This window comes from Boleophthalmus pectinirostris, unplaced genomic scaffold, assembly GCF_026225935.1.
Source record: "Boleophthalmus pectinirostris isolate CB_2022bp ecotype Guang Dong unplaced genomic scaffold, ASM2622593v1 HiC_scaffold_18, whole genome shotgun sequence".
NCBI classification, from domain to species: Eukaryota; Metazoa; Chordata; class Actinopteri; order Gobiiformes; family Gobiidae; genus Boleophthalmus; species Boleophthalmus pectinirostris.
This window is the reverse complement of record NW_026571133.1, coordinates 28,831,850-28,856,491: the sequence shown is the minus strand read 5'-3', so window position 1 is coordinate 28,856,491 and position 24,642 is coordinate 28,831,850. Positions and strand designations below refer to the sequence as shown.

The window sequence follows — 24,642 nt, the reverse complement described above, 5'->3', positions numbered from 1 at the left end:
CTCCACAGATTCAAAACATTTGGTGGAAATTTTGACTTCTCTGTCTGCCTTAATTCTATTTTGTTTTTATTCCAAAAACATTCTAGGTTACACAACTCAAACATTAATATATACATAATAAAGAGGGGATGTACCTGTTCCCCCAGGTTGCGAACCAGCAGTTGTCTCAGGATGTGATGAAGGTAGATCTGGGATGTTCTCTCCACTGTGCAGTAAGGAAATAGTGCCTCTAGTGACTCAGAGGATGCCTGCAGCCCATCATACAGTACAGTCTCATTCGATGCCCCCAGCACAAGTGCATCCTCAAACAGCACAGCCAATGGATAAATGTTTATATGGAACGGCAACATGATACGTCGCGAAAGGAAGGAGTGGGGCTTGCGGTGGTCTCTAGGAAACAGTGGAAGCCACACTTTCATCCCTGCCTCACCACAGGACAACCACAAGGCCTCCAGCAGGTGGCGCTTCTTCTTGTTGGAGCGGCAGGCTGTCCACACATTCTCTACACACTGAGCCAGCACAACAGGTGGACAAAAAGGTAGCTGTAAGAGGAAAATACCACTAAATTAGGATCTATTTCAGCATTACAGTTGACTTGTTTTTCAAGCTTTATGATATGGAAGTGTACATTTATGAATCAGCATCTTGTACTAAAACAATGGTCTCCCTAATTCTTCCTGTCACAGCCCCTTGCTCTGTTATGTCATTATAATAACGCTTTCTCTCTAAATTGTTCCCTGTATAGATTGAGGTATGGCCTAACAAGCCTGTCGACATGTCACATGATGTGATTTTATGAGTTTTATGTGAAATGCCCTGTTCCTATTGAACACAACGTGACTCAACACATTATAATGAAAACTACAAAACAGAAGGTGGACATAAATATGCAAACTTTTGAGCTTAGATCCTTGATTGGACATCGTTTCTGTTGGCAATGTACAACAAATATTGTTAATAAATGTGTTTCCCTTATATCTGAGGGCGCAGTTGGCTGATCTACTGGGTCTCCAGTTCATAATCAGAAACAAATATATAAATCAACATGCATCAGTACATACAAAACAGCAATTATGCATTTGGGAAAACATACCGGCTTTTTGTTGTTCATAGCAGTTTCCTTCTCTCGTACCTGTGGCCCTGAACGATCCCTCTGGAGCATAATCAACTGGCCAGCCAGATTTAACATGATGCTTTCAGCCATGCACGCCTGGAATTTAAATTATGCATAGCGTAGTCACTATGTTCTTGTGCACCTTTAAGTAACCAGTGTAAATGCAATGAGTTTCACCTGCTGCGGGGCCTTCAGCGTGATGCCAGTTTCTGTCCGTACAGATGTCAAAGTCACAGAGACAACCAGACCAGGATGGGGAATGTAGCGTGACATGGACACCTCTTGAAGCAACTCCACATTAACCGAGGGGCTTGGGCTGAAACAGATTAGCAGATACAACATATGCAGTAATAACGCAAAATATGAGATCTGATATTGTAGTGTCCCTATTTTGACCTATGGGTCAGTCCATATGAAATCAGCCGCCCTCCCCTATCAGCCATCTCAGATTTGGCTGAAATAAAAAAAAAAAAATGTCTAAAATCACCAAATAAAAGAATCTCAGCTTCCTAGCTCTATTTTTTATGAAGTTATGGTCTCTCAAACATGCTTATAAATTAAGGCTTCAGAAAAAGTGAGCATGGCCCCAAAATTTCAACGGGCCATAATTCAGGAACGACTCAAGGGATTGAGCTAAAATTTTAGATTCTTTTATTTGGTGATTTTAGAAATTTTTAGAAATTTTTTCAGCCAAATCTGAGATGGCTGATAGGGGAGATTCCTTGAAAACAGCTGATTTCATATGAACTGACCCCTATGAAACTGTGAGAAGTACTTCACTGTTACCATGGTATCAGAATATTAAGATGGAAATTTTCCTCAAATCAAGTACGGTAGTTTGGGCTAAGTATGCCTTCTATGACTGTGGATGAACAACCATCCCCTGCCTTCCTTCAGCTCTCTGGACCTTAGAGCTGATTGATAAGATAAGATGGATAGAGACTTGTGTGCAAGCAAGACAATCTAACTTCTCCTCCACAAAGACTCTCCAAAAGAGCCACAAGATCTACAAAGTTTTTCCTACAAAGAAACCAACTGACTGAAGTAAACTCAGATAAACTAGTCACAACTAAGACAAAAATAAAAGACACTCCTCAAACAATCAATAAATAATGACCTTCTCCACAGAAAGGAGAGGAATGTAGTTAACGGTTTATGCCGTGAATATTGTCACTGTTGTTTGAATATTGATCTGTAATTGTCATGTGAATATGTTTTATTTGTGTAAAACTGTTAATGTTTAATGCAAGTGAGATCAGACCTCTCCTCACCCCCTAACTTTAGCTGAGTCACACTCATGCCTTCCCCCTCTAAAACTTAAGTTAAGGAGACACCACTCGGTTCAAGGAATCAGTTCAACTCGGACCTTTGACCAGAGAGGACAGCGAAACGGGAAGACAGAGGACTTCCTTATCTTCTCTGCTGGGCAAAGATTCCAGAGAGACAAGTTTCAGTTCTCTCTTCAAATATGTGCCTGTCTTTTGATGTGTTTTCAACCAAATTACTGTAGCTGTAGCTGATCTGACAAAAAACAATGCTTTCATATTTTTCCAAATTCAAATATATGCATTTTTGTAGTCAATAGCTTTTGATTTAATTAGTCTTAATCTGTGACAGTGCTATTCTCAGACCTCATAGACACTTGGAAGGTGTCTTCTGCTCCTCTTTAAACAGAGGATACAGTGTTCCTTCAGCCTGATGCTGCCTGAGCCTGGACGTGGCCTCACGTGGCCTCTGTCCATCTTAGCTCGTTCGATTTTTCCTCCAAACCACTGGACCTCTGACACACCATGACTAACATCTAGACTCTCCTGGTTGTATGCACGGATATCACAGAATGGCTTAATTGATCAGTTAACTTTAGTTAGTTGCAACTCTAATCTTTATTCACTAGTCTTAAGTAGACTACACTCATTTGCATATTCCATATCCAAAATGCTGTCTGTTTAACTTGATCAATAAATATTCATAAACCACAGTTTACTTTGGTGAATAGTGATGTTATTTCCAGATAGGATGGGTCACTGATTTGGACAAGAATTTAAGAACTTTAGAACTGAATTGTTTAATGAATTATTATTAATTATTATTAATTAATTAACTTAGATAATTGATTATACTGGATTGGTAATATTTCTCAACATCTGATGCCCCAAAACTCTACTTCTAATCAAAGCTAAACACTCACAAAGGCCAAGTGACTCCTGCTTGAATTTAGAACTCTTAATTCCAATCTATAATATCAATTCACCCTCCTTAATACTACTACTACTAATACTAGTATAATTTGTACATATCTCAACTACTGACATTCAAGAACCTACCTGTCATTCCTCCTTTCTAAACTATAGAGACAAATGGAACAGTCTGCTCTGAACAGAATGACCATGTCTCTAAAAACATTCAGCAGTAAAGTATCAGAGTGTAACTTTGTGACGGAGGCAAAGGCGTTGTCCAGGTTTGATGTCCGCAGGTACAGCCTCAGCTGGAGAAGGGTCAAAAGAAATGAACCCGGTTATTAAAAACAAATACGTTGCAACAGATGTTTGTTTGTTTGCTACTCACTTGCTCTTGCTGGTCATTAAAGCTGTAACAGGCCACCACCACAAACTCATTCCACCAGGCTAGACCCCCAGTAACGGTCATATTCTGCTCCTGTTTAGATTAAGTGTTTAAGTCAGGCAACATCTCATTTTTTGTCATTAAATAATTTACGATTGTACTGATGGATGTGACATACCTGAGTTACATTTCCAAATAGTTTCCATTTTCTTGTATATAAAGAGTAATGTGCAAAACCCCGCCTTCCTGCCACAGCCATGCATTGGCCTGCTGTATCTATAGCTGCAAACTACAAGAGAACAAACACGCATTATATAGTATTGCCTTAAGATAAACTGACAAAAAATGCTGACTGTCTGAATTCATTTTGAGTGAGAGTAAACATTCAATCTAGATTTGAGCTAAATCAATGGGCTTTAGTAAGCTAATAAAGTTTTGTTTATTGCCAGTGCTTAAGCACACACCAATATGAAATTGGACTAACTGGACTGGCTATGACTACAAAAAATTACTGTTATTTAACTTACCCGTATGGGCCAGTTGCTTTCAAGGTATGTGCTGTGAATCTGTTAAAAAAACATTAAAGAGTTTGCATTAATAGCCTTTTAAAGCACAGTGATCAAAGGCATTGAGAAGGGGATACATTTAATGCAGATGTGAATATCTGTCCCACCTGAACTACATGCCAGTGCTTGTGTCCCAATAAAGTGCTAAGTCCCTGAGAGATGGAGGAGTCCCGGTTAGGGGGCTGGTGTGTGTCCAGGGAGCTGTGGACCTGTGCAGGGTCACCGCAGGTCAGGTAGAGGCGGTCTTCCCCATGGAGGAGCACTTGCTCTTGGTTACTCTGCTGAATGGGATAAAAATGGTTAGCTTTGTTCACACTAATTTGATGTTATGTATTAATCCACACACCGTGCAAGGGTTAACTGTGAGGGCACTCTTTATGAAGTAAAACTGAAAAATGCCAGCTTGCAGACAAGACGAGGGGTTTTTATGAGGGGTTTTTAGCTCTTCATCCTGGACCACCTGCTCCTCCTCTGTTCTTCTCTCACTTTTGTTTGGGATAACCCACAGATGATAACCTTCTGCTCCCCAGCTCTGAATAGAAAGACTTATGAACATATGGTGCAAATTATAACATGGTCTTATTACATAAAGACCACTAACCATAGAACTGATTTTAATGGGATCCTTCTTTGTTCCATCTGAACGGTGTCTGTGTAAAAACAGTTGTCAAATCAATTAACAGTCTTCATTTAGTCTAATGAAGTTGTGCTTACTTACGCAAAGTCTTCTCCCAGAGTGCAAAAGAGGTGTGCACCAAAGACGCTCCATAATGATAAGCCACCACACTCCCATGTAACCATGACAACGCTGTAGTCAGGTGACCAGCAAATGAGTTTGACTGCACCTGTTTTATTGTAAATGTCTGCAAAAAAAAAAAGTCTTAATAGGCCCCAGGTTAGATTTTGGAGGCTAAAAGTAGAACAGGAAAAAATAAAAGGAGTAACAGTAAAATGTCAGACCTGGGTAGTGTTTGGGGGTGAGTTCCAGTTTGTGGGAAAGCTGCATGAATCCTGTTGTGGTGTCAATTGTGTAAACCAGCACGGAACCACTGTAACAAACAAGTACAGTATTAACCATTTTAATGCACTGCCAGACTTTGATAAATAAAAGAGTTGTAGCTGTCAGCTTGTTTTAAGAACTTTTTTCATCGTTAATGGAAGGTTTGCTCTGGAGGAAGTAATCTTGTCAACAGTCTATAATGTTTTAAAAAATGTAACAAGAGAATATAGTTAAACAGCCCCATGGAAGCATTTTAAAGAAATAAAGGATATTAGAGAGGAAATGAAATGAAATATGGTATTCCATGTCTCACAGACGCAAAAAAAAACTGGAAGTGAAGGGCCAAGATGGAACAGAGAAAAGGGGGTTTACCTTGCACAGCCAAAGGCCATCAGTCTGTACTTGTTGTTGACAGCAACATATGTACCGTCAGTCACATCAGGTGCCCAGACGCCCTGTAGCTGCTGAGAGAAGAAGACATTAATAAAAACAGAACACAATACAAGAGTATTTTAATCCCAGTTGAAATCACAAATATTCAAGAAATATAAGTTCTTACATCGGCTGAAATAGTGTTGCTAAGTGGAGTGATGAATCCCAGTCGTCCATCACTTAATACCACAGCAAAGCCATCCAGAGTTATGCAATACTCCATACAGCAAATATAAACTCCCTCCAGATCCAAAGAGGGACCACCTACAGATGGATACATTTATGAAACATTCCAAAATGGGAATGCACTGAAGAGCATTGGCCAGCACTCATTAAACGGCCCATATTACTATTTTTAGATCTATGTAGAAATGTTGATTCCTCAACACAAACATACCTGGATTTGTGTTTTGTTTCATTCACACATGTTACACACATATTTTGGCTGACTTTCAAACTGAAAACACCCTGTTCCACCTTGTGATAGCATGTAATAATACAGGGAGTGCTCCACTGTGTTTTTACACCTTCTCTCGTATCATTTGGATGATTTCAGTCCTGCAATTGCCCATCTCTACTGAATTTAAGGTAAAAATGAGCAATGAAACTTGAAAACACTCACTTCATGACATTACAAGGTGGAATAGAGCATTTTGAGCTCTGGAGATGTAGACAGACTAATAATAAAGGGCTACTCAAACATGTGTGAATGAAACAAAACACATGGTTTGATTACATAACGACATTCTAACATGGCTTAAAGTGTAACTCTTTATCATTAATACGTAGGTACTGTATGTTAGTGATGAGGAAACAACATTGCAATAGAGATCAGAAAATAATGTAATACAGCCTCTTTAACTGTGATGTTTTGATTGCATGTGTATTCTATGGTCTAACCTCGGGCAGACTGAAGGTCTAGTGAGAAGGGGATTGTAGTAAGGCAGATGGTTTTGCGCCCATTGCTTCCAAGCCCGTCCCAGTGCAGCACGTGAAGATAGCCGTCAGCTGTGCACACGAGCAGATCTTCTTGAAGAGTCTGCAAACTAATGCAAAACAGAAACAGATATAAATTAATAACAGGTACATAACATTACATTTACTGTCCATTAGTGGACAATATTATTAGGGCCTCTGCTCAATTTCATTTCTCTCCAGCAACTAGGTCAGGAATCTGAATACACTAGATGGTTTGCATGAACCCCGGAAGTTGTAGATCGTGCACTGGCCAATCAGCGAAGAGCTGTGAAGCCATGACATCAAACTCAAGCACCTGTCTGGTTCCCTTTTGTGGCACAGCACAACAGTAAAAGTAGTCGAGATGGATGTAGATGAAGCCATACATTCTGTGTTGACAACGATTCCCGAGATGGAGGATTTTCACTCTGTGCTTTATTTGCTGTTGTGCCGGCAATTACTTGGACACCACTGAGCGTTCTGCTGCATTATGTATGTCACGACCAAATAGCAGCGATTGGATAAATTAAAAAAGTACTGGCCTACCAAGCCATCGAACAGGCCAACTTAATGCTGCGAGGTCAGGTGGTTTCCCAGAAGTGAAACCGGCTGATAAATCAGGCTAAGACAATATGAAGATAAAAACTCAATCATGATATGAGCTCTGCGACAATAGGCTTTATTTGTAATCTCGTAATAGCAATTTAGTGTTTCTCTGTTGAAAGCAGCTCTATGTTCAAACTGCTTTCAGAAGCAGCAGTAAGCTTACCGACTCTTTAAAGAGAATGTAAATATACTAAGAAAAACAGCGATGTTAATTTTTTCCATAATACCAACCCTATTTGAAAGCATTGGTTGTCCAGCTGTGATGATACCACACTATTGCTGGTACCAGGGCTTATTGTACCAAATCACTGAAGAGTACAAACAAGGCTTTGTGTTTAGAAATGACATAATGTGAGCACCACTGTCTTGTTGTTTGGAAGTTGTGATGTTAATCTAACTTTCATTCCATTAATTTATCTCTTGACTAGAACAAATAGATTGCGACTAATTCAAATGGAAATTCAAAATTAGGCTAATTAGGATAATTTGAGAAAACACTGCTGCTAAACCCCAATGGTTTTACTTACAAAACCTGAAATCCCAGCAACTGTTGACATAAATAACTTGCGAAAAACTTAATACCCAACCGATCTCTAAATGAGATCTAAATGAGAGCAATATAGATAGTTTACTTTCCACTTTCTTTAGGGTGTTTTTTGCACTTATATGTTCAATAAATATTCATAAATAAGATGAGAAATTGTGTGTTAATAATGAATAAAAATGTTGCACATGGATATTCAGGTCTTCAGGCCTGGGTGTGCTACAGGCAGTGTGAGGGGAGGGATAAAATAAGATTAGATACAGGCACATGCATTTACCTGGTGATGGGGGCTTCCAGATCCACAGGCTTCTTCATCTCTAAGGACAAAGCGGGCGCACATTGTTCTTCCTTATAACCTGGGTTGAGCTTCATACGAGAACTCCCCCTGTACCAAAAAGATGTAATATTTATATTTATCAAGAAACAATAGGAAAAGAGCTAAAGTTAATTTATGTTACAGAACAGAATGACTGAATCAGTCTAGACTTGCCCCACTACCTCAGTATGTGGCTGTGGAATGTGAGCCCCACAGAGAAGAACACCACATTAAGTCTTGGTTCATGCACAATCTAGGTCAGGAGGAGTTATCAAACATTTTGGGGAAGAAGATACCTTATTGGTCAGAAAACATCCAAAGAACTGCCCATCCTTTAGACCACTGTGGTCCCAAGAATAAAAAGAACCAGTCGAAGGCTTTTTGCTGAAACGTAATCTAAAATTTTAAAAAGTTTGGGACACTGGCCATCGGAATTTGGTGTGCACTTCGTGAGCATTTGGTGAGCATTTTCTGTTTCATTTGATTCACTAAGCATACCCTATCACTAGTGAAAATGAGGATTAAATTCTCAGAACTCACCTCGGGTACACAGGCTCATAGAGACAGCGGTCGTCTCCTCCACCCAGCACATCGAACATGAGGACATACCCTTTGGCACTCTGAACACAGAAAGAAGAACTACTATAAACACAGACATTCGATATTACTATTTAGGAAAGAAGAGACTGGCCATTACTTATAACTTTTGTAAACAACTTAGTATGGATACTTTTTGCAAAATTGTTCATTTAGCTTTAACAACACTGATTTCTAAGTCGAGACATGAGCAAAAATAACTAAACCAGACTGACAGAGTTGCTTTTAGACTCAGAGCAGATATTGATACATAGTGTTGTGACAGGGTCACAGGGTCCCTCCGGCTCCGACCACCAGTAACACTCTTGTACGCACTTAGTACAAACGTAGTGTGTGCGAGAGTGGCACAGATCGGCAGCCTCACTTTTGTCAGTCTGCCCCAGGGCAATACAATAGTAGCGTACCACCACTGGGTATGGAGTGAATGAATAATGCATGAAATTGTAAAGCGACTTTGAGCGTCTGGAAAAGCACTACATAAGACTAATTCCTTATTATTCTATGACTCATGATAGATGCTACTAGAGTTTCTTGCACTGGGGCCTGAAAAAGAGATTCTTCCAAATCCCAGTGAGACCTTTCCAGGCCAAATAACGATATCATGTTGCTGTTGTTTTTTTCCTTTTTACAATAAAGTTAATTTTGAAATAAATATTATGATTCATTTTCAGCAGCAATATTTTGCACATCCAAATTGGCTATGTGGCATGCTGATTAAACTTTCACTAGGAAGGGCGCTTGCTGTCAAGGACACACTGAAATTGATCTTGCAGACTGAAACATGACACAAAGTGGGATCAAAGGCTGCCTGTGCTGTGGTTTTAACATGGACATTTCCCCTGACATGAAATAAAAGCACACAGAACATCTATAGCACATGAGAAACATAGAAAAAAAAAAAAGAAAACAACAAGAGTATCCATAACTTTCAGCCATGGTTTCAGTTTCTTGTTTTGAGACAATATTTAGGCACCAATTCAATAAACAGAATATTTTATTTTAATTAGACATCGACCTATGTAGTTTTTTTCATGGCTGATGATGATACCAATTGTGTAGTATCCAAAGCAACCAAAGGCTGATAATCTCTGCTGATATTTTGGGCAAATATGTAGATCCGCTTGAACACCATCTTGAACGTCCCATTGGCTTGAAAGTCCCGGCTCGAGTGTCCCATTCTCAGTGGGAAGGTCCCCCTCCTCCTCTTAGGCGGCACACAGGTACCTGCTGTGCCCGGGAGAGGGGGACGCATCACGCACTGTGATGTACTGACTTAGAAAATCAGCATTCTATATTATAATATAATGAAATGTGAATGTAGCCAAACCAAATGTTGGGCCTTGTTTATGTCATTTTAGCGATCTTCCCGAAGCAGCACACATTTTTTCAGTTTGTAATATCAATATAATCCTCATTTGCTCACAGAAGTTTACTATGAAATGAATAAAAAAATTTAAAGTAAAATTAAATGTTTTTCTTGTTCCCAGATCTTGCCTCCGATCTTAGCTTTGGTGTGTGGGGCATGGAGCTCTAAACAGGTGTGCCGTGCCTGAATATCGGGTGGAGTGGAGCGGACTGAGGGCGTGGTGTGGCGAGCTCAGTGAATTGACAGAATCGTAAAAATAAATATCAAACTAGTCCACTGAAAAACAATGTGTAACATGCTCAAGACATGCGCCGTGTGGGATGTTTGTGCGCCGTCCGGATGCCCTCCCGCAGCAGAGCACAGCCTCTCGCCTGCTTCCTGTATTGGCTCAGCACGGCTTTATAAAGAACCTGCATGTGATGTCAGACCGCCAATAGACCACCACTGTAAAGTTAGCACATTTTCGAGTTGTTCCTTTAATTTTCACATTAAGACACACGCCGAAAAAGTGTTGCACACAGCGCTGTAATCAGCAGAAAGATAAAGACATGGGTTCAGTTGTATCGGATCCCGGTTGAAGCTGACAGACAAGTGTGCGAAATACCCGTCAATATTCTGGGGTTCCATGGGGGTCACCATCTCTGAATTGTTGAGCAATACAGACTCAAATGTGAAAAAAGTAAAAGACATCACGGTGGATACCACAGACAGCCTAAATCAGGGGTGTCAAACATATAGCCCCGGGGGCCGGGTCCTCCAAGACCTTTAATCTGGCCCTCAGATCATTTTCTACAAAAATATTTTAATAAAATTTTCTATTAAAATATTAGAAATTTTCTGCGCCGCTTAGCATAACAGCGTCTCCAGCGCATCTGTGTGTTGCCGTCTCCCACCAGAGCAGCACAAATGAAGACTTGCCTCTTTACTTGGTCGGCACAAGGCAATAAAATTGTTATTATGTAGCAAATACACTCCAGTGTGGTCCGCTTTCACACCGGCAAACGAAACAAAATTGGTCCGATTGATGTGCCTCTGTTTCCCGGGAAAACAGCGATACCTCCAGTTACCAATACCGATGTTCCCTGTTAATAACACGCGCCGTCCTCATCTCAAGTTATCATCAGGAACTCATAAAACTTTGTACAAACTCGCATCAGCCGGGAGCAGAAGCTCTGAGTTCGGGCAACAGCAGCAGTCAATAGCGATAATGAGGAGCACCATAGCTCGCAGCTCCTCAGGACAGGGCTGGGGTCTGGTCCTTGGTCTGGTCCTCCGAGCGTGTTGGTCAGATGGTCCAGAGGCTCCATCCTCCATGTGCTGGTTCCAGACATTGGCGAGCAATACCAATGCGTAGTGGACTGGGTCCAAGCGGCTAGGCTAAAAGTAGGGCATTTTTGAAGTTGTATCAATTGAATAGGCTATTAACTATTGCCATAAAATGATTTGGTTAATTAATAGCCTAAAATAACAAATGCTGGTTGCTACATGAACACGGGGAACACCGGGACCTCTCTGTGCATGCAGGTCTTGAACAGGGGTACGCACTCATAATTTTGACTCGTTCACGCATTGGTTCTTGCTCTGATCATCATGTGCTACATTCTCTGTATTGCCCATTGTTGGCAAAATAATTCGAAAATGAATCGCGGCTGCGCCTGGACAACAATCTGTTACTGCGCTGGAGTCATACAGCGCGTCATTTCCACATCTCCCCACACATCTCCCCTCCCATGATGCATTTGGCATAGTTCGTTTGGACCTACTGTCTATGATTTGGACCCAAGTTTGCGTTCACACCAGAGGAACCGCACCAGAGTTTGGCATTTGGTGTGGATTCAAACAAACCGAGACCACCTCTTTTTTGAGGTCTCGGTCCGCTTGATTTGGTGCGGGTCCGACTTCGATTGACGCTTTTACACCAACAAAAATGACCCGAACTAAGAGCTTTTGGTTCGAATGGACCATTTGGTGCGCACCAAATACTGTCGGTGTGAAAGACTATCGTTTTGACTGTTGACCGTGACACCCTCATCAGCAAAATGACAAAAATGAGAAAAGTGGAGGCTGAGTGCAGGATTTTCCAAGAAAAATAGACTTGCTAATTATGTTAAACATTGTGTTAAAATTGCATTTTTTTTTTAAGTTTCAGGTTGTTCATAATATTATAATATTTTGTAAAAGAAAGAGTTCATCAATTAAAAAAGATTTCTGTAATAGATTTGCATTTCTCTGCACAAATATTTTTACTTATTGCTATTTTTGGGGTATATATGCCATGAGTTTTCTGATCCGGCCCCTTTGGGATCAAAGTAGGTTGGATATGACCCCCGGACCAAAATGAGCCTAAACTTAATAGGCCCTATTCAATTGATTCACCTTATAAAATGAACTGCATTTAACCTAGTGTGAGAAATGCTACAGTCGGACTAGATCGAAACCAAGAGTCCTGACCTGGCGGGAGCAGCTCTGGTTCAGGCTGGGCTCAGAGGAGCTGGAGCGGGAAGTGATGTTAGGTGCCTTGGCCTGAGAAGCGCTTTCCCCAAGTTTCACTAAGCGTGCGGGGGACAGAGTCCTCAGAACAACATATAACCAACCAAATGGGATTCACGCTTCTGTCCGGATGCTGCACCACCTTGGGACCAGTCGCAGTACTCCAGCACGGAGGACCGGAGCAGCCCGTCTGAACCTGTTGTCCACAGCGCAATTTCGCTTTCCCCGCATGGAACCAGTGCGCAGATGATGGGATGGAACTGCTCGGACCCAGTCCATTGTGCACTGGTCTTGCTCGCCCCCGTCTGGAACCAGGACATATTGGAAGTGTCCAGACCTATCTGACCAATGCACCTGGAGGACAGCACAAGACCAAGGACCAGACCCCAATCCCGTCTTGAGGGGCTACGCGCTACGGTGAGTGCACCTGTGTCTTTAGCGCTATTGGCTGCTGCCATTACCCGAACTCAGTGCTTCTGCTCCGGGCTGATGTGTGGTGAGTTGTGTTCAACATGCTGCTTTTTTTTGTGTTTTATGAGTTCATGGAGGACGGCCCCGTGGTTTTAACGGGGAATATAGATACCTTTCGCAATTGGAGGAACATCGGGAACATTGGGCTGACACTGTCCTGGTGGGTATGGGAAGGCGTCTTCTGGACTAATTATATTTATATTGATTATTATATTTATATTATATTGTATTATATTATATATAAAACATTTTTTTAGGCTTTTTAGGAGGTGTGATGGGTTAACCTGGGGGGCAACCCTGTATTTCGCACACTGGCTGCAATAAATCAGGGAATTTATGACCCAACCACAGACAAGCCATGTTACTGGAATGCTAGCTACCGGGGCCGTCAATATGGCGGCCAAAACAAAAACGGTCACGTGACTGTAGCCGTTTACAGCACTGTCCTAAAGTGAGTTTTACACTGTCTGTAGTCCTAATTCTGCGATGTCGGATTGCCTCCCATCCTCGTGTTCTTTCTGTCAGCAACTCTATTCAATTTCATGACCAAATTATTCCCATTGTGGTGCTTTGATTAGTTTAGTCGGCAGTAGTTAGGCTATCATCAGAACCGTAGAAAACTGCACCGAGCAAACACTGTAGATCCAGAGATCAGCGCGCACATTCACTGACTGCTCAGGGTTGTAACAGGGAAGCAGAAGCACTTCAGACATACAGTGCACCTGAGCATTGCTCTGTACAGACCTGCGTATACTGCTCTGTGTGCTCATGGCGCATATCAGTCACTTGTGTGGGGCAAATGCAGGTCATGCACCCTCCCCTTGTGTTAATGGTTTAATTCATGTATGTGTGCTAAGCGGTAACATCAGAAACATTTATATGATAATAAACGTATTCCATAATCATCAAGACATCCACCTGTGATGGAGAGTATATGAAATAGACACTGGTCAGCTGCTTAATGGGAGGCTAAAACGTGTGCACATGCGGGAGATTGACGCATGTGCATGTGAATTGTTCGGAACACAAACACAGCCAGTTCTGTCACGGCTCATCCAAAATTGTATAGTCTTGTGCCTCTACTGGTGCATACTGGCATAGTAGGACTTTGGAGTTGTTTAATTGTACACATATTATTGTTCCCCACACCTCTCTTTGCTGCCTGTAATGAAGCAAAGACTTTAGACATTACCCACACTGGTAGTGCTTTTACATGCTACAGCAGTCACAGAATGTAGTTTTTTTTTTTTTTTTTTTTATATATGTATATAAATTAACTAACTTAGTTTCATAAAGGGTATGATTCAGGGGCACTTTCTAACTTGGGGACCTTCCAGCCGGGGAGACTTCCCAGCTGATTTCCATCCAATCTGCTTATTTTCCCCAAATGGTCCCACTGAAATTTATTACAAACTCACCCACAGCCATTTTTTACTGCAAACCTTTAAGAAAGTTTTGTGCACTTATCTCTTTGCACTGAAGTGTTCAAATAAAAACAAAATATCAGCCTATGATCTAAGACAGAGAGTCGATACGCTAAAAACTCCAAATATCTGACAGATAAATTGGCCAACCAATATTTTTGGTTTATCTCTAGTTTTAATTTTTACAACAGTGCCAATATTTCATTACTCTGAAATGAGTGGATAGCAGAGATGAATAGCTCTTGGGTATTATTGTGAATAATTATACCTAAACCCAGTGTTAAACAGATTAACTAAAGTCTAACTAAGTCTCATTTTGAGTTCAGTACATTTCACACAAAAAAAAAAAAAAAAAAAAAATTGCCAGTGTGACATACAGTCAGTCAGAGATGCTTCAAAACCACCTCAAAACTATGAGGCCTCAGGTGTATAGAGCTGTAGCGTGCTGTAGCTGCATCTCAACAAGGTGAAAGCTGACTAAAGGCAGGCATATTAGCTGCATACCATCACATCATTCCTGGAATATTATGGTCACAAATGCATAGATAATTACAGAGGAAAAGAGTGTCCATTGTTCGAGGAGGGCCAAATATGACGGCCAAACAAAAGAATGACGTAGTTGCCAAAGTTGCCTCTGAAAAGCACCAGCCTTTATGAAACACACAGACTCAAGAGTAAAATTACAGCTTAAAAGCAGTATAATTTCTAGTGACAGCAAAACAAGGCTATGCCTTTTATGATTCTCACATTGAACAGTATGTAACCTTCACTGTTTACGGTTTATACTCTCATTGTGTAGACAGGCATTCTTTCAAGTGAAAAGTAATAAATTCTAGGGGCCTCATTTATATAGATCGTTTACGCAAAAATCATTGTGTAGGTGCTCTTTACACCAACTGCAGGATTTTGGAAACTCGTCCTAAGCGCCCTGCTTGCTTATCTCTATGGCAGCTAGGACCCTACTGTAAGCTCTGCGCAAAGTCTACAGAAATGGGGAAAAAGCGGCACTTGTGGAGAGGAGCAAAACTGAAGAGAGTTTTAAAGAAGTGTTTGATCAGGAAATTATCAAAAAATCCATGTAAATAAAATAGCTCCTGATAGCTGATGTATTACATACTTAATCTGTGTTCTACCTGCTGAAGCGCTTGTCCCCTGGCCGCTGATCCATGTATCCCTCCCTTGCTCCTTTCGGTCTCCCAGGGAGGGCATCTGAATCTCTGGCACGTGCTCATAATTTGACCATTCAGACCACCGCATGCATGTATCTACTAGTGTATGTGCATAAATAGGACCAGTCCCCACACACACATCAAAGGCATACTTCATATATAGTGATAAAACTCTTGAAACAGCGAGAAAACAATTTGGTTTTATCTGCAAAGATGTGCTGCTTAAATATTATGAAATATTAACTTAACAGATGAGTCACTGTTGTCATTTTAGTTTTGTATTTATTTGTAAAACCTTTAAGCCATTGATGTGACCATGTGGTGTTGCGAAGAGCGTCTCCTCCCGCTCTGTCTCAGTCAAACTCACTGATTATCGGCTCATGTTTAGGGAAATCTCATTCACGAGTCCCTTTGCATGGTCCCTTTATGGTGAGGTGGAGGTGTGGAGAGGGCGTGACGTGGGTTTACATGCGCAGATTCTAGCTGCAGGTGCAATCTATAAAGCACAGATTGCATGGCTCAGCGTGTGCAGAGGGTTTTCTAAATTTGGAGTTTGCATGGCATAGGACATGCCTCTGGTGGCCACTAGGAGTACGCACTAGCTTAAGACAGCTCCTACGCAGTCCTTTATAAATGAGGCCCCAGAATCCCTCACTTAGCTGCAGAAGCTGCACTAGCACTGATTAATGACTGCAGCTGCTGGAGTTTAGGTAGTGAGGATTCAGATCAGAGAGTCTTATAGGTTTAAACCAACTGGATTCAGCATTGAAACTGGCAACCCCAAAGAAAGACTCATGTAAGACTCATTGTGGTTTCTGGATGGATAATCATTTTGAGAATCAAAACACCAAATTACAACAAACAACTTGGCCATCATGTTGCTGTAAGTAAGAATAAATCAGGATTTGGTCAGATTAGTCCAGTTCCTAAGTTTTAAATCTACTGTCTCTTTAAGAGAAAGAAAATAGTATAGGGCTCAAAGCTTTCATCATAAAATAAATTAAGCCTATGAGTAGATTAGAACACAAATGCTGTGTGAAAAGTGTTGTGCTGTAAAACTAAAGAAAATTGTTGGAAAAACGTCTCCCTAGTGAAGAGACATTTCTGTTTATAATTTGGTGTGTGGCTCTAAAAAAGGAGAAAGGGAACATTCGAGGCTTGGACAAATCCCAACACACACAGAAAAGGGATAATTAAATGTTATATAAGTAAGTGTTCCCCGTGTCAGAATCACTCAATGTTTTCTTCATATCAAAAATAATACCTCTCATTCCATCACTTATGTCTCTTGTTCCAACTTAAGCATTCGTTAAAGAAATACGTTTAAAATAGACAGGGCTGTGGTTTGTGCAAGGTTAGTACACAAGTCTCAGGGACTGCAGGCCAAGAGAAGCTAAACATCTGGAAAACAGCTGATTGTTGAGGTGACGACAACTGGCAAGGCTGATTCCAAGTCCCCACCTCTCAACATCTGAGCACAATAACACCATAGTGAGATTATTAAGGGGAGGTACTTTAGCAAAGCCAAGGCAAAATGTTAAGATGTTAAATGAGGGGAAGTAGCAGAGTACCTGTAATTATAGTGAGCTTGTATGTCTTTCTACACTAGAAAAAGAGATGAAAAACTGCCTCTATTTTTAGGCAAAAAGTAATGGGGGGCTTTTTACGATATATTCAAAATGTATGACAAAGATGCAGCAGGCATTCAGGATTGATAACACACATACACAATAATGCAATTAAATTGGGTGTGATCCAAGTAAAATAAAAACATTTATCAAGTTATGTAACAATTTCTATTACATGTATACTAAGCCTGTCACAATAACATTTTGAAGTGTTGATATATGAGGATATGAGAAAAATACTGATGATAAACAATAATATCAAAACTAATTTTTAAAACAAAAAATTATCCACTAGTAGAAAGAAGAAGTACCTAAAATAAATATGTGTACCTCTGGAAATGTTAGTTCCATCTAAAATGTATTGAACGATCATTTTGATGTAATTACTGTAACTACACACGTATGTTTTTCATCACAATGAGACATTTAGCATATTATGTATGGTCTATTTCAGTTGCTGGTGTTAATGGTAAGATAATCATATCTAATCATAATATATCACACACTTGTATTGCTCTTTTCCAAAAGGGGCTTTACTTGTTTTTTGTGTCTAGTTTGCCTCTAAATAGAATTTAAATATACTGACAAATCTAAAAGTCAGCACATTCTTATTTCAAGAAAAAAACATATACGAGTACTGTCAGCAGCTATATAGGTTGTATATGACGTTTTATAAATAAAATAAATATTACTTTTCATACAGACACAAAATAGTAGAGCCACTTGTGTGTGGGGTCCAGGATGTGAACACGTACTAGCTCCCTTGTGTTTAACTGAACTGGCCTGTCAACTGATCTATATTCCAGACATATTCACAACTCACATGAAGTACACATTTGCCTTTTGTATTCAAATAATATGTTATAAAATGACAATTAACTTCCCATTTATGCATTTTATTTACCAATGCAGTATGTGCATTTCCCCATGTTTCACAATAAATAACTAATTGCAAACAAGCATGGTCAAACTGAGTAGTAGTGCTGGTCGTTTGTACCTTAAGGTATCATGTACAACTAAATACACAGAGCTCTCTGCTGAGTATTTTTGTGCTCCTACTCAGCTTAACTTTGATGACAGTTGACAGTCTGACTGAGTCCTCTGTGGACTCCACTTCTTGTCTAAAGTAAGATTGCTCAACATTGCACTTCCACCATTCAAGAATTTCTATGAGTTAACATGAAAATGCTAACAAAACAAAGTATGTTTTAAAATATCATTATAATGCATTTTCTTGGGTAAACCCACTAAAACAAATAAAATTTGTTCTGTCTTCATAAAGTTGTACACACCGGACTCTGCAGCTGTCTGCTGTGGCATCAAACTCTACATAAACACAACTTAAACATGTTGAATCAGGATCATTGACAGAAGCTGATGGGGCCATATTGCCATACAGGGTTTGAACACTGTTCAAGATTAATGTGACCTGGTGAACACAATCAGTTGGCTATAGTGAAGTAATAAAAGGACAACAGTAGAAACCTGAGTAAGCAATACAATATAAAGAAATATTATTGTAGGTGAAACATATGCAACAAGCAAATTAAGGAGGTAGTTACTAGAACAGCATAACTGCAATTATTGGTCACTTTGCCCAAATAACAAATCAGTTTGGTTCAAAGTTTGTTTGCCAACTATGCCTGGTTGTCACAACAACACAAATTTCAAATGCTATTATATATTACTTAAAAATATCACAAGAAACTTTAAAATACTCATGCCACTGACAATCTCATTAAAATATTGTCTAACTTAACCATATTGTAAATGAAATATATTTGACAATATATAGCTCACATGTTACCGCACAAAATAATAAAAACTAATTAAATAATTAGGCCATCTGTCCCTCCGGCCACCACCTACACTTACATACACACACACTCCACTTTCTGACTAGGAAATGTGGGTGAATTGTCTTGCCTAAGAACACAGCTACAGTTTTTGGCACTGGCACCCCACTGTGGCATCTGGAATTCCAAGTGGTGTCCCATCCAAGTACTACCTAGGCCAGGCCTTGCTTAGCTTTTGAGATTTGATGAGATCAGACTTTGACAAGCTGGTATGGCCATGAACAATAAGTTAGTTCTCCATGTGCCAGAGCAAAGAAAGTACAAATGAACATTTCAGCAAATTCTGAGTAAAATGTGTTGATATTTTAAAAGGAAACGTAAGCAAGATTCGACTTTAAATTTCGCAAACATAACCCATCTGTGTTCTCAGTTACAGGGCAGACATATTCAAAACAAACATACCTTTTAGTGACAACAACTTTAATCCCGTATTCTTAATTACAAAAAGAGTTGGACATGATTTCCACATTGTTTATGTTACAATTTGGTGTTTTGTCCAATCAGAAAGTAGAAAGAGCCTCGCACGAGTCCCTCTGCCAGTTGCAATGCTGAAATCCAGTTGTTTTAAACCTAAAAGCCTCTCTCTCATCTCAATCCTCACTACCTAAACCCTACCTAAACACCTGCAGCCAATCATTCATTCTATAATTTGTGCCCCTGCTGCAGTTGTGAATTTGATGCCGTTTTTACAACTCCAAAACTGTCTTTTCACAAACACTAAAATATCATTTTCTTCAGTATGAACGTGAGAAGTGAATAAGGAACACTGCTTACCGCCACAGCTATCATCGAGTCGTCTGGTTTCCATTCCGCTTTTTCATAAGATCCAAACTGGGTCGCAGCTTTTACTGATTCAATGTAGCTGACAATCAAAACACTGGGCTGTGGACAAATCCAAAAACATCACATATAATTAGTGGTGACAATTGTAGTATTAATGGTACAAATGAGTTGTGTTCACAGTGTGCATTTCACATTTTACTGCAGGCTGTGTGTATTGACTTGGGGTTGTATCTGGGCAAACAAACATTCCCTGTGTGGAAATTGTCTGTGTAATATATGGTAGGAAAAACACACACCTGATGAACAGTATAGTTGCTGTCATAATGTAACTGTAACTCTAATAAGGGTTTAGGGAAAGCCTCAATCATCTTGATGGAATAAAATAAAAGGCACCCCAACAAGTGTATTGTATGGTCCCATATGAGACAAAATGGGTGAAATTACTGATCTAGGCTACTTATTGTACATTACTGTTGGACAGAGATATATCGGTTGGTCGATATATCAGGCCGTTGGAAGTTTTTTTGGCATATCAGGTAGATATTTAGTTTGGTCCAACCAGCTGCCTAAATATGCACTGAGAACATGTGCATAAAGCCTATCTTGCAAAAGGGGGAGTGCAAAAATATGAATACACTGCTCCCTCATCCAGTACGTAGTAAAACAAGGTCATGGGTGGGTCTGTATTAAATTCAAATTAGATTATTCGGGGAAAATTGCCATCATATCACACATATTGGTCTAAAAACATCGGCAGAGATAACAGGCCACCGGCTGCTCTGGATTCGAACCATTGGCGATGGAAAAACGTAAAGCGGTCGATCTCTACGTATCCATATAAAACTGGTAACTATTAGTAACTACATAAATATGGGGAACAAATGAACAAAAAATATTGTATGAACAATGCAAACTACAAACATCTTCTTCCTTTGAAATGGCTGTAAAGGCTCAGTGACATGTTGACAGGAAATTACGGGGATTCCTATTCCACTAAATAAATTGAATTTAACCGGAGACTGGGTACTGATGGGATTAGTCAGTGTAAAAGTGTAATATGCCCCGTATATGTGAGAGACTTTGTTAGAACCCATCAACAAAGCAGTAGCCAACCATGACGAGATGAGCCACTCTCAAGACTGAAAGTGAGCAAATGGGGAAGCTGTATACACCTTGCAGTCAGCTATTCAAATGTTGTGTAGATAATGTACTTACAATTGTGAATAGAAGAGATAAAGAAAATCATAGCAATGTCACTGCCAAATACTGGACGCTGCATGGTAAATAAAGCTGGAGAGGGACCTACCCGACTAAACCAGATGCTCAGCTGAGTCTGAGAGACCACGGCGAAGTAAAAGCGCTGGGAGCTGGGTTGGATGAAGAAGGGCTCTTCCTTGCTCTTTAGTGGACAGAGCAGCCTCCGGGGCCAGCCGGTAAGAAAATACATGACGGCTTACTCCACCGTGACACTCCAAAACAGTGTCGCAATGCCAGAGGACCAGTCACCCGCTAACTACAAAATTATTTTAATCCAACCGAGTCATTACCAGCAGTTTTTGTTTTGTAAAAAAAAAAAAAAAAACAGATCGACACGAGTACTTTGCTTCCCAAAATATCACTCCAGGAACGCTACACAAAGATGCCAAAACAGCTGTGGCGTTACATAGCTTAGCCAGGGCTAGCGCTGGCTTTTCCAAGTTGAAGCTAATAACCAGCCAAATCGATCATAAGCGAAGATAAAAGAAACCCCCGCAATAAAACTCGGACTGATAATGAGTTCCCTAGACAATATAAACAAAGGTAATACTCGCTCGGACTGTTTCAAATGAAGTACAATCAGAGCTAGCGACGGCGAAGCGTCCAGCTTTTACTCGTACAACCCTCACGGACGCCATCTTTACAAGAGCACTTCAGTCTGTGCGCTGATTGGCTGCGGCCAAGACGCTTTCGTCTTGTTGACCTGAGACGTCACCGTTCCGTTTTGTCGATGTGGTGGGGTCAAAAAAAACCGTAGCTAAACATCGACATCTTGTGGTATAAGAGCGTTTGGGAGAAACAAGACCTGATTTTTACTGTTATGTATGTATCACTGTAACAACATTACGCTGTCAGCGTAGGTTGTTGTTTGCAATTCTTCTTCAACTCTTATTAATACATTATATTTTATTTATCTTTATTTTTAACAGATCCATGTTTATCCACCACTAATACCATAATGAGGGGTTACAGCTGCCATTAGGGGGCGGTAAGCACTTTGTCTCAAGGCTTGTGCCAAAATCCTGAAGAAGACCTAACAGCAAGCATGGCTGACATGAGACTACCAACTGTGCGAAAACCATTGACTTTATCGGGTTCTTTTTTTGATCGGAAGGATCTGGTGGTGCCCGGCGATGTGATAACAACAGATACCGGTTTTATGAGGTAGTCGAATGATATACATTTGTAAAATTTGAAGGTGTAACTTTTCTGCCACCAGCATATCTCCATGGAGATGTTATTGCTTTGCTTGGAATTCTCCACAGTAAAAACATAAATCCTTCTCCGTTACAGTTACGGGTTTTCTTAAATTAAGAAAATACCTTAATGGAAACCTGCATTCTTACTGTTCTCTGACCTCTCAACAGCCTCTCCACAGCTGTAACCTGTAACTAGGGCTAGGCAATATGGTAAAAAAAAAAAAGCACAGTAACTTTTGCTTTGCGAGTAATAAAATTAGGAGTAAACTTGTTTGATAATAATCCTCAATGAGTTTCCACTGCGGGGTGGCTGGGTACTCTCTTTGAGATAGGATGAAGAGCTCAGTCACACAGGAGGAACTTGGAGTAGAGCTGCTGCTCCTCCACGTTGAGAGGAGCCAGCTGAGGTGGCTTGGGCATCTCTTCCAGATGCCCCCTGGCATGTCCCACCAAGAGGAGGCCCCAGGGAAGACCCAGGAGACGCAGGAGGGACTATGCCTCTCGGGTCGCCTGGGAACGCCTCGGGATGGAGGAAATGTGTGTGTGGAGAGGGAAGTCTGGGTCTCCTTGCTCAGATTACTGCCCCTGCGACCTGGCCCCAAATAAAGCAGAAGAAAATGGATGGATGGATTTCATGTTTTCATTACAAACATAAATTAACTCGATTAATTGCCCAGTCCTACTTGTAACTTTGAGACACTTCACCAGAAAGTTACATGGCGCACCTTTAATGAGACCAATCTATCTTTTTAAATTTAGGGGTCATGGTACTTATGTTGATGAAGAGAAATTGACTGCGTCTGTCGCTGGAGAGGTGCAGAGAGTTGACAAGTTAATTTGCGTCAGCCCTCTAAAAACCAGGTAAACTGTAAAAATCAGTTTTCATTCAGGAAAACTGTTAACAAATTGTTTGTCCACCATTTTAATAATTTAACTTTCTCATTGTGTGTTGTGGCCTCATTCTACAGATTCAATGGGGAGGTTGGAGATGTGGTTGTAGGGAGAATAACAGAGGTATGGTAAAAAAAAATGTTGCTGTATAACTCATAATTCATATATATGTGTTCTCTGTATTCAAAAGGTTCAGCAGAAACGTTGGAAAGTGGAAACAAACTCCCGATTGGACTCTGTACTCCTGTTGTCATCAGTGAATCTGCCTGGTGGAGAGCTGGTGAGACTCAGTGCATTTCTAAATTTGCCATTAGTGTATTTTGCTGATTTTTGATTTTGCTTTCTACTAGAGGAGAAGGTCAGCAGAGGATGAGCTCACCATGAGAGAATATCTTCAAGAAGGAGATCTTATCAGTGTATTTTATATTTCAAATTAAAAATAATAAGTATACATATAGGCCAACTGACATTATTGGTCTATATCCAATACTAATTTTTTCTTTCATTTCTTTTTGTGCTTTTCTGCTGTCACTTTAGGCAGAAGTGCAGTCAGTTTTTTCTGATGGGGCATTATCACTTCATACAAGAAGTTTAAAATATGGAAAAGTAAGTTATACATTAATAGTATTATATTAAAATGTGTATATAATACATGAACACAGATGTATTTTTAATTATTTGAACTATACCTCTGAATTTATCAGCTTGGTCAGGGTGTATTAGTGCAGCTTTCACCCTCATTGATCAAGAGACAGAAGACACATTTTCACAACTTGCCATGTGGTGCATCCATTATTCTTGGTAACAATGGGTTTGTCTGGCTCTACCCCACTCCGGCACAACAGGAAGAGGAAGCTGGAGGTTTTTACACCAGTTTAGAGGTGTCTAAATTTTTATTCTCTGTTAATCATTGTCAGAAAATAGTTTGATATAATGTGTATTTGAATGGCTATATTATAAATAGATGTTCTGTCGTTTCAGCCAGTTAACCTCTCTGATAGAGAAGTGATTTCAAGACTAAGGAACTGTCTTCTAGCTTTAGCTGCACACAAAGTTCTTCTTTATGACACAAGTGTGCTGTATTGCTATGAATCTTCTCTTCAACACCAGGTCGGGACTACAATGTTTGGATTGCCTTATTTTTATTATATCTTGACTTCAGATTTATGCAATGTGTTTTTCTTCACAACAGGTGAAAGACATCCTAAAGCCGGAAGTAATGGAGGAGGTTGTGTTGTTGACACAGCAGAAACTTTTGGAACATGAATGTTAGAAAGGCCGCATCATTCCTAAAATCAAAAAGAAGACTTTTAAAAGCATGTGAATTAATTTCGATCTGTAACTATTTACAGCTGAAATGTTATTGTTGTTTTGACTTTATTTTCCTTCAGTAAATTATTTTTTTTGCAATGTC

General features: G+C 40.1%; 2 protein-coding genes across 4 annotated transcripts in view; one reads left to right on the top strand and one right to left on the bottom strand.

Moving 5' to 3' along the window:
- ric1 (RIC1 homolog, RAB6A GEF complex partner 1) overlaps nucleotides 1-21,791 on the bottom strand; it is a 25,893-nt gene extending 4,102 nt beyond the window's left edge. The window contains exons 1-19 of one of the 3 annotated variants that reach the window (XM_055153445.1): nucleotides 21,188-21,791; nucleotides 19,873-19,980; nucleotides 8,638-8,717; nucleotides 8,059-8,166; nucleotides 6,575-6,720; nucleotides 5,802-5,938; nucleotides 5,615-5,706; nucleotides 5,203-5,291; nucleotides 4,961-5,105; nucleotides 4,844-4,892; nucleotides 4,589-4,774; nucleotides 4,350-4,523; nucleotides 4,204-4,242; nucleotides 3,855-3,965; nucleotides 3,680-3,769; nucleotides 3,439-3,599; nucleotides 1,292-1,430; nucleotides 1,094-1,210; nucleotides 135-542 (exon numbers count right to left, since the gene is read on the bottom strand). In XM_055153445.1, coding sequence (XP_055009420.1) covers nucleotides 135-542; nucleotides 1,094-1,210; nucleotides 1,292-1,430; nucleotides 3,439-3,599; nucleotides 3,680-3,769; nucleotides 3,855-3,965; nucleotides 4,204-4,242; nucleotides 4,350-4,523; nucleotides 4,589-4,774; nucleotides 4,844-4,892; nucleotides 4,961-5,105; nucleotides 5,203-5,291; nucleotides 5,615-5,706; nucleotides 5,802-5,938; nucleotides 6,575-6,720; nucleotides 8,059-8,166; nucleotides 8,638-8,717; nucleotides 19,873-19,980; nucleotides 21,188-21,328 — 2,520 coding nt within the window. In that variant the 5' untranslated portion in view covers nucleotides 21,329-21,791. The remainder of the gene's footprint in view (nucleotides 1-134; nucleotides 543-1,093; nucleotides 1,211-1,291; nucleotides 1,431-3,438; nucleotides 3,600-3,679; nucleotides 3,770-3,854; nucleotides 3,966-4,203; nucleotides 4,243-4,349; nucleotides 4,524-4,588; nucleotides 4,775-4,843; nucleotides 4,893-4,960; nucleotides 5,106-5,202; nucleotides 5,292-5,614; nucleotides 5,707-5,801; nucleotides 5,939-6,574; nucleotides 6,721-8,058; nucleotides 8,167-8,637; nucleotides 8,718-19,872; nucleotides 19,981-21,187) is intronic. The other 2 variants (XM_020925151.2, XM_055153446.1) reach the window with 2 other exon arrangements.
- Nucleotides 21,178-24,638, top strand: exosc2 (exosome component 2). Its single transcript, XM_055153448.1, has 10 exons — nucleotides 21,178-21,314; nucleotides 22,068-22,302; nucleotides 23,097-23,198; nucleotides 23,306-23,351; nucleotides 23,419-23,508; nucleotides 23,579-23,644; nucleotides 23,766-23,834; nucleotides 23,933-24,109; nucleotides 24,210-24,338; nucleotides 24,421-24,638. Exons 2-10 carry the CDS (start codon nucleotides 22,184-22,186, stop codon nucleotides 24,499-24,501), a joined length of 879 nt encoding a protein of 292 aa, XP_055009423.1. The 5' UTR covers nucleotides 21,178-21,314; nucleotides 22,068-22,183; the 3' UTR covers nucleotides 24,502-24,638.
- Nucleotides 24,639-24,642: the final 4 nt, after the last annotated feature.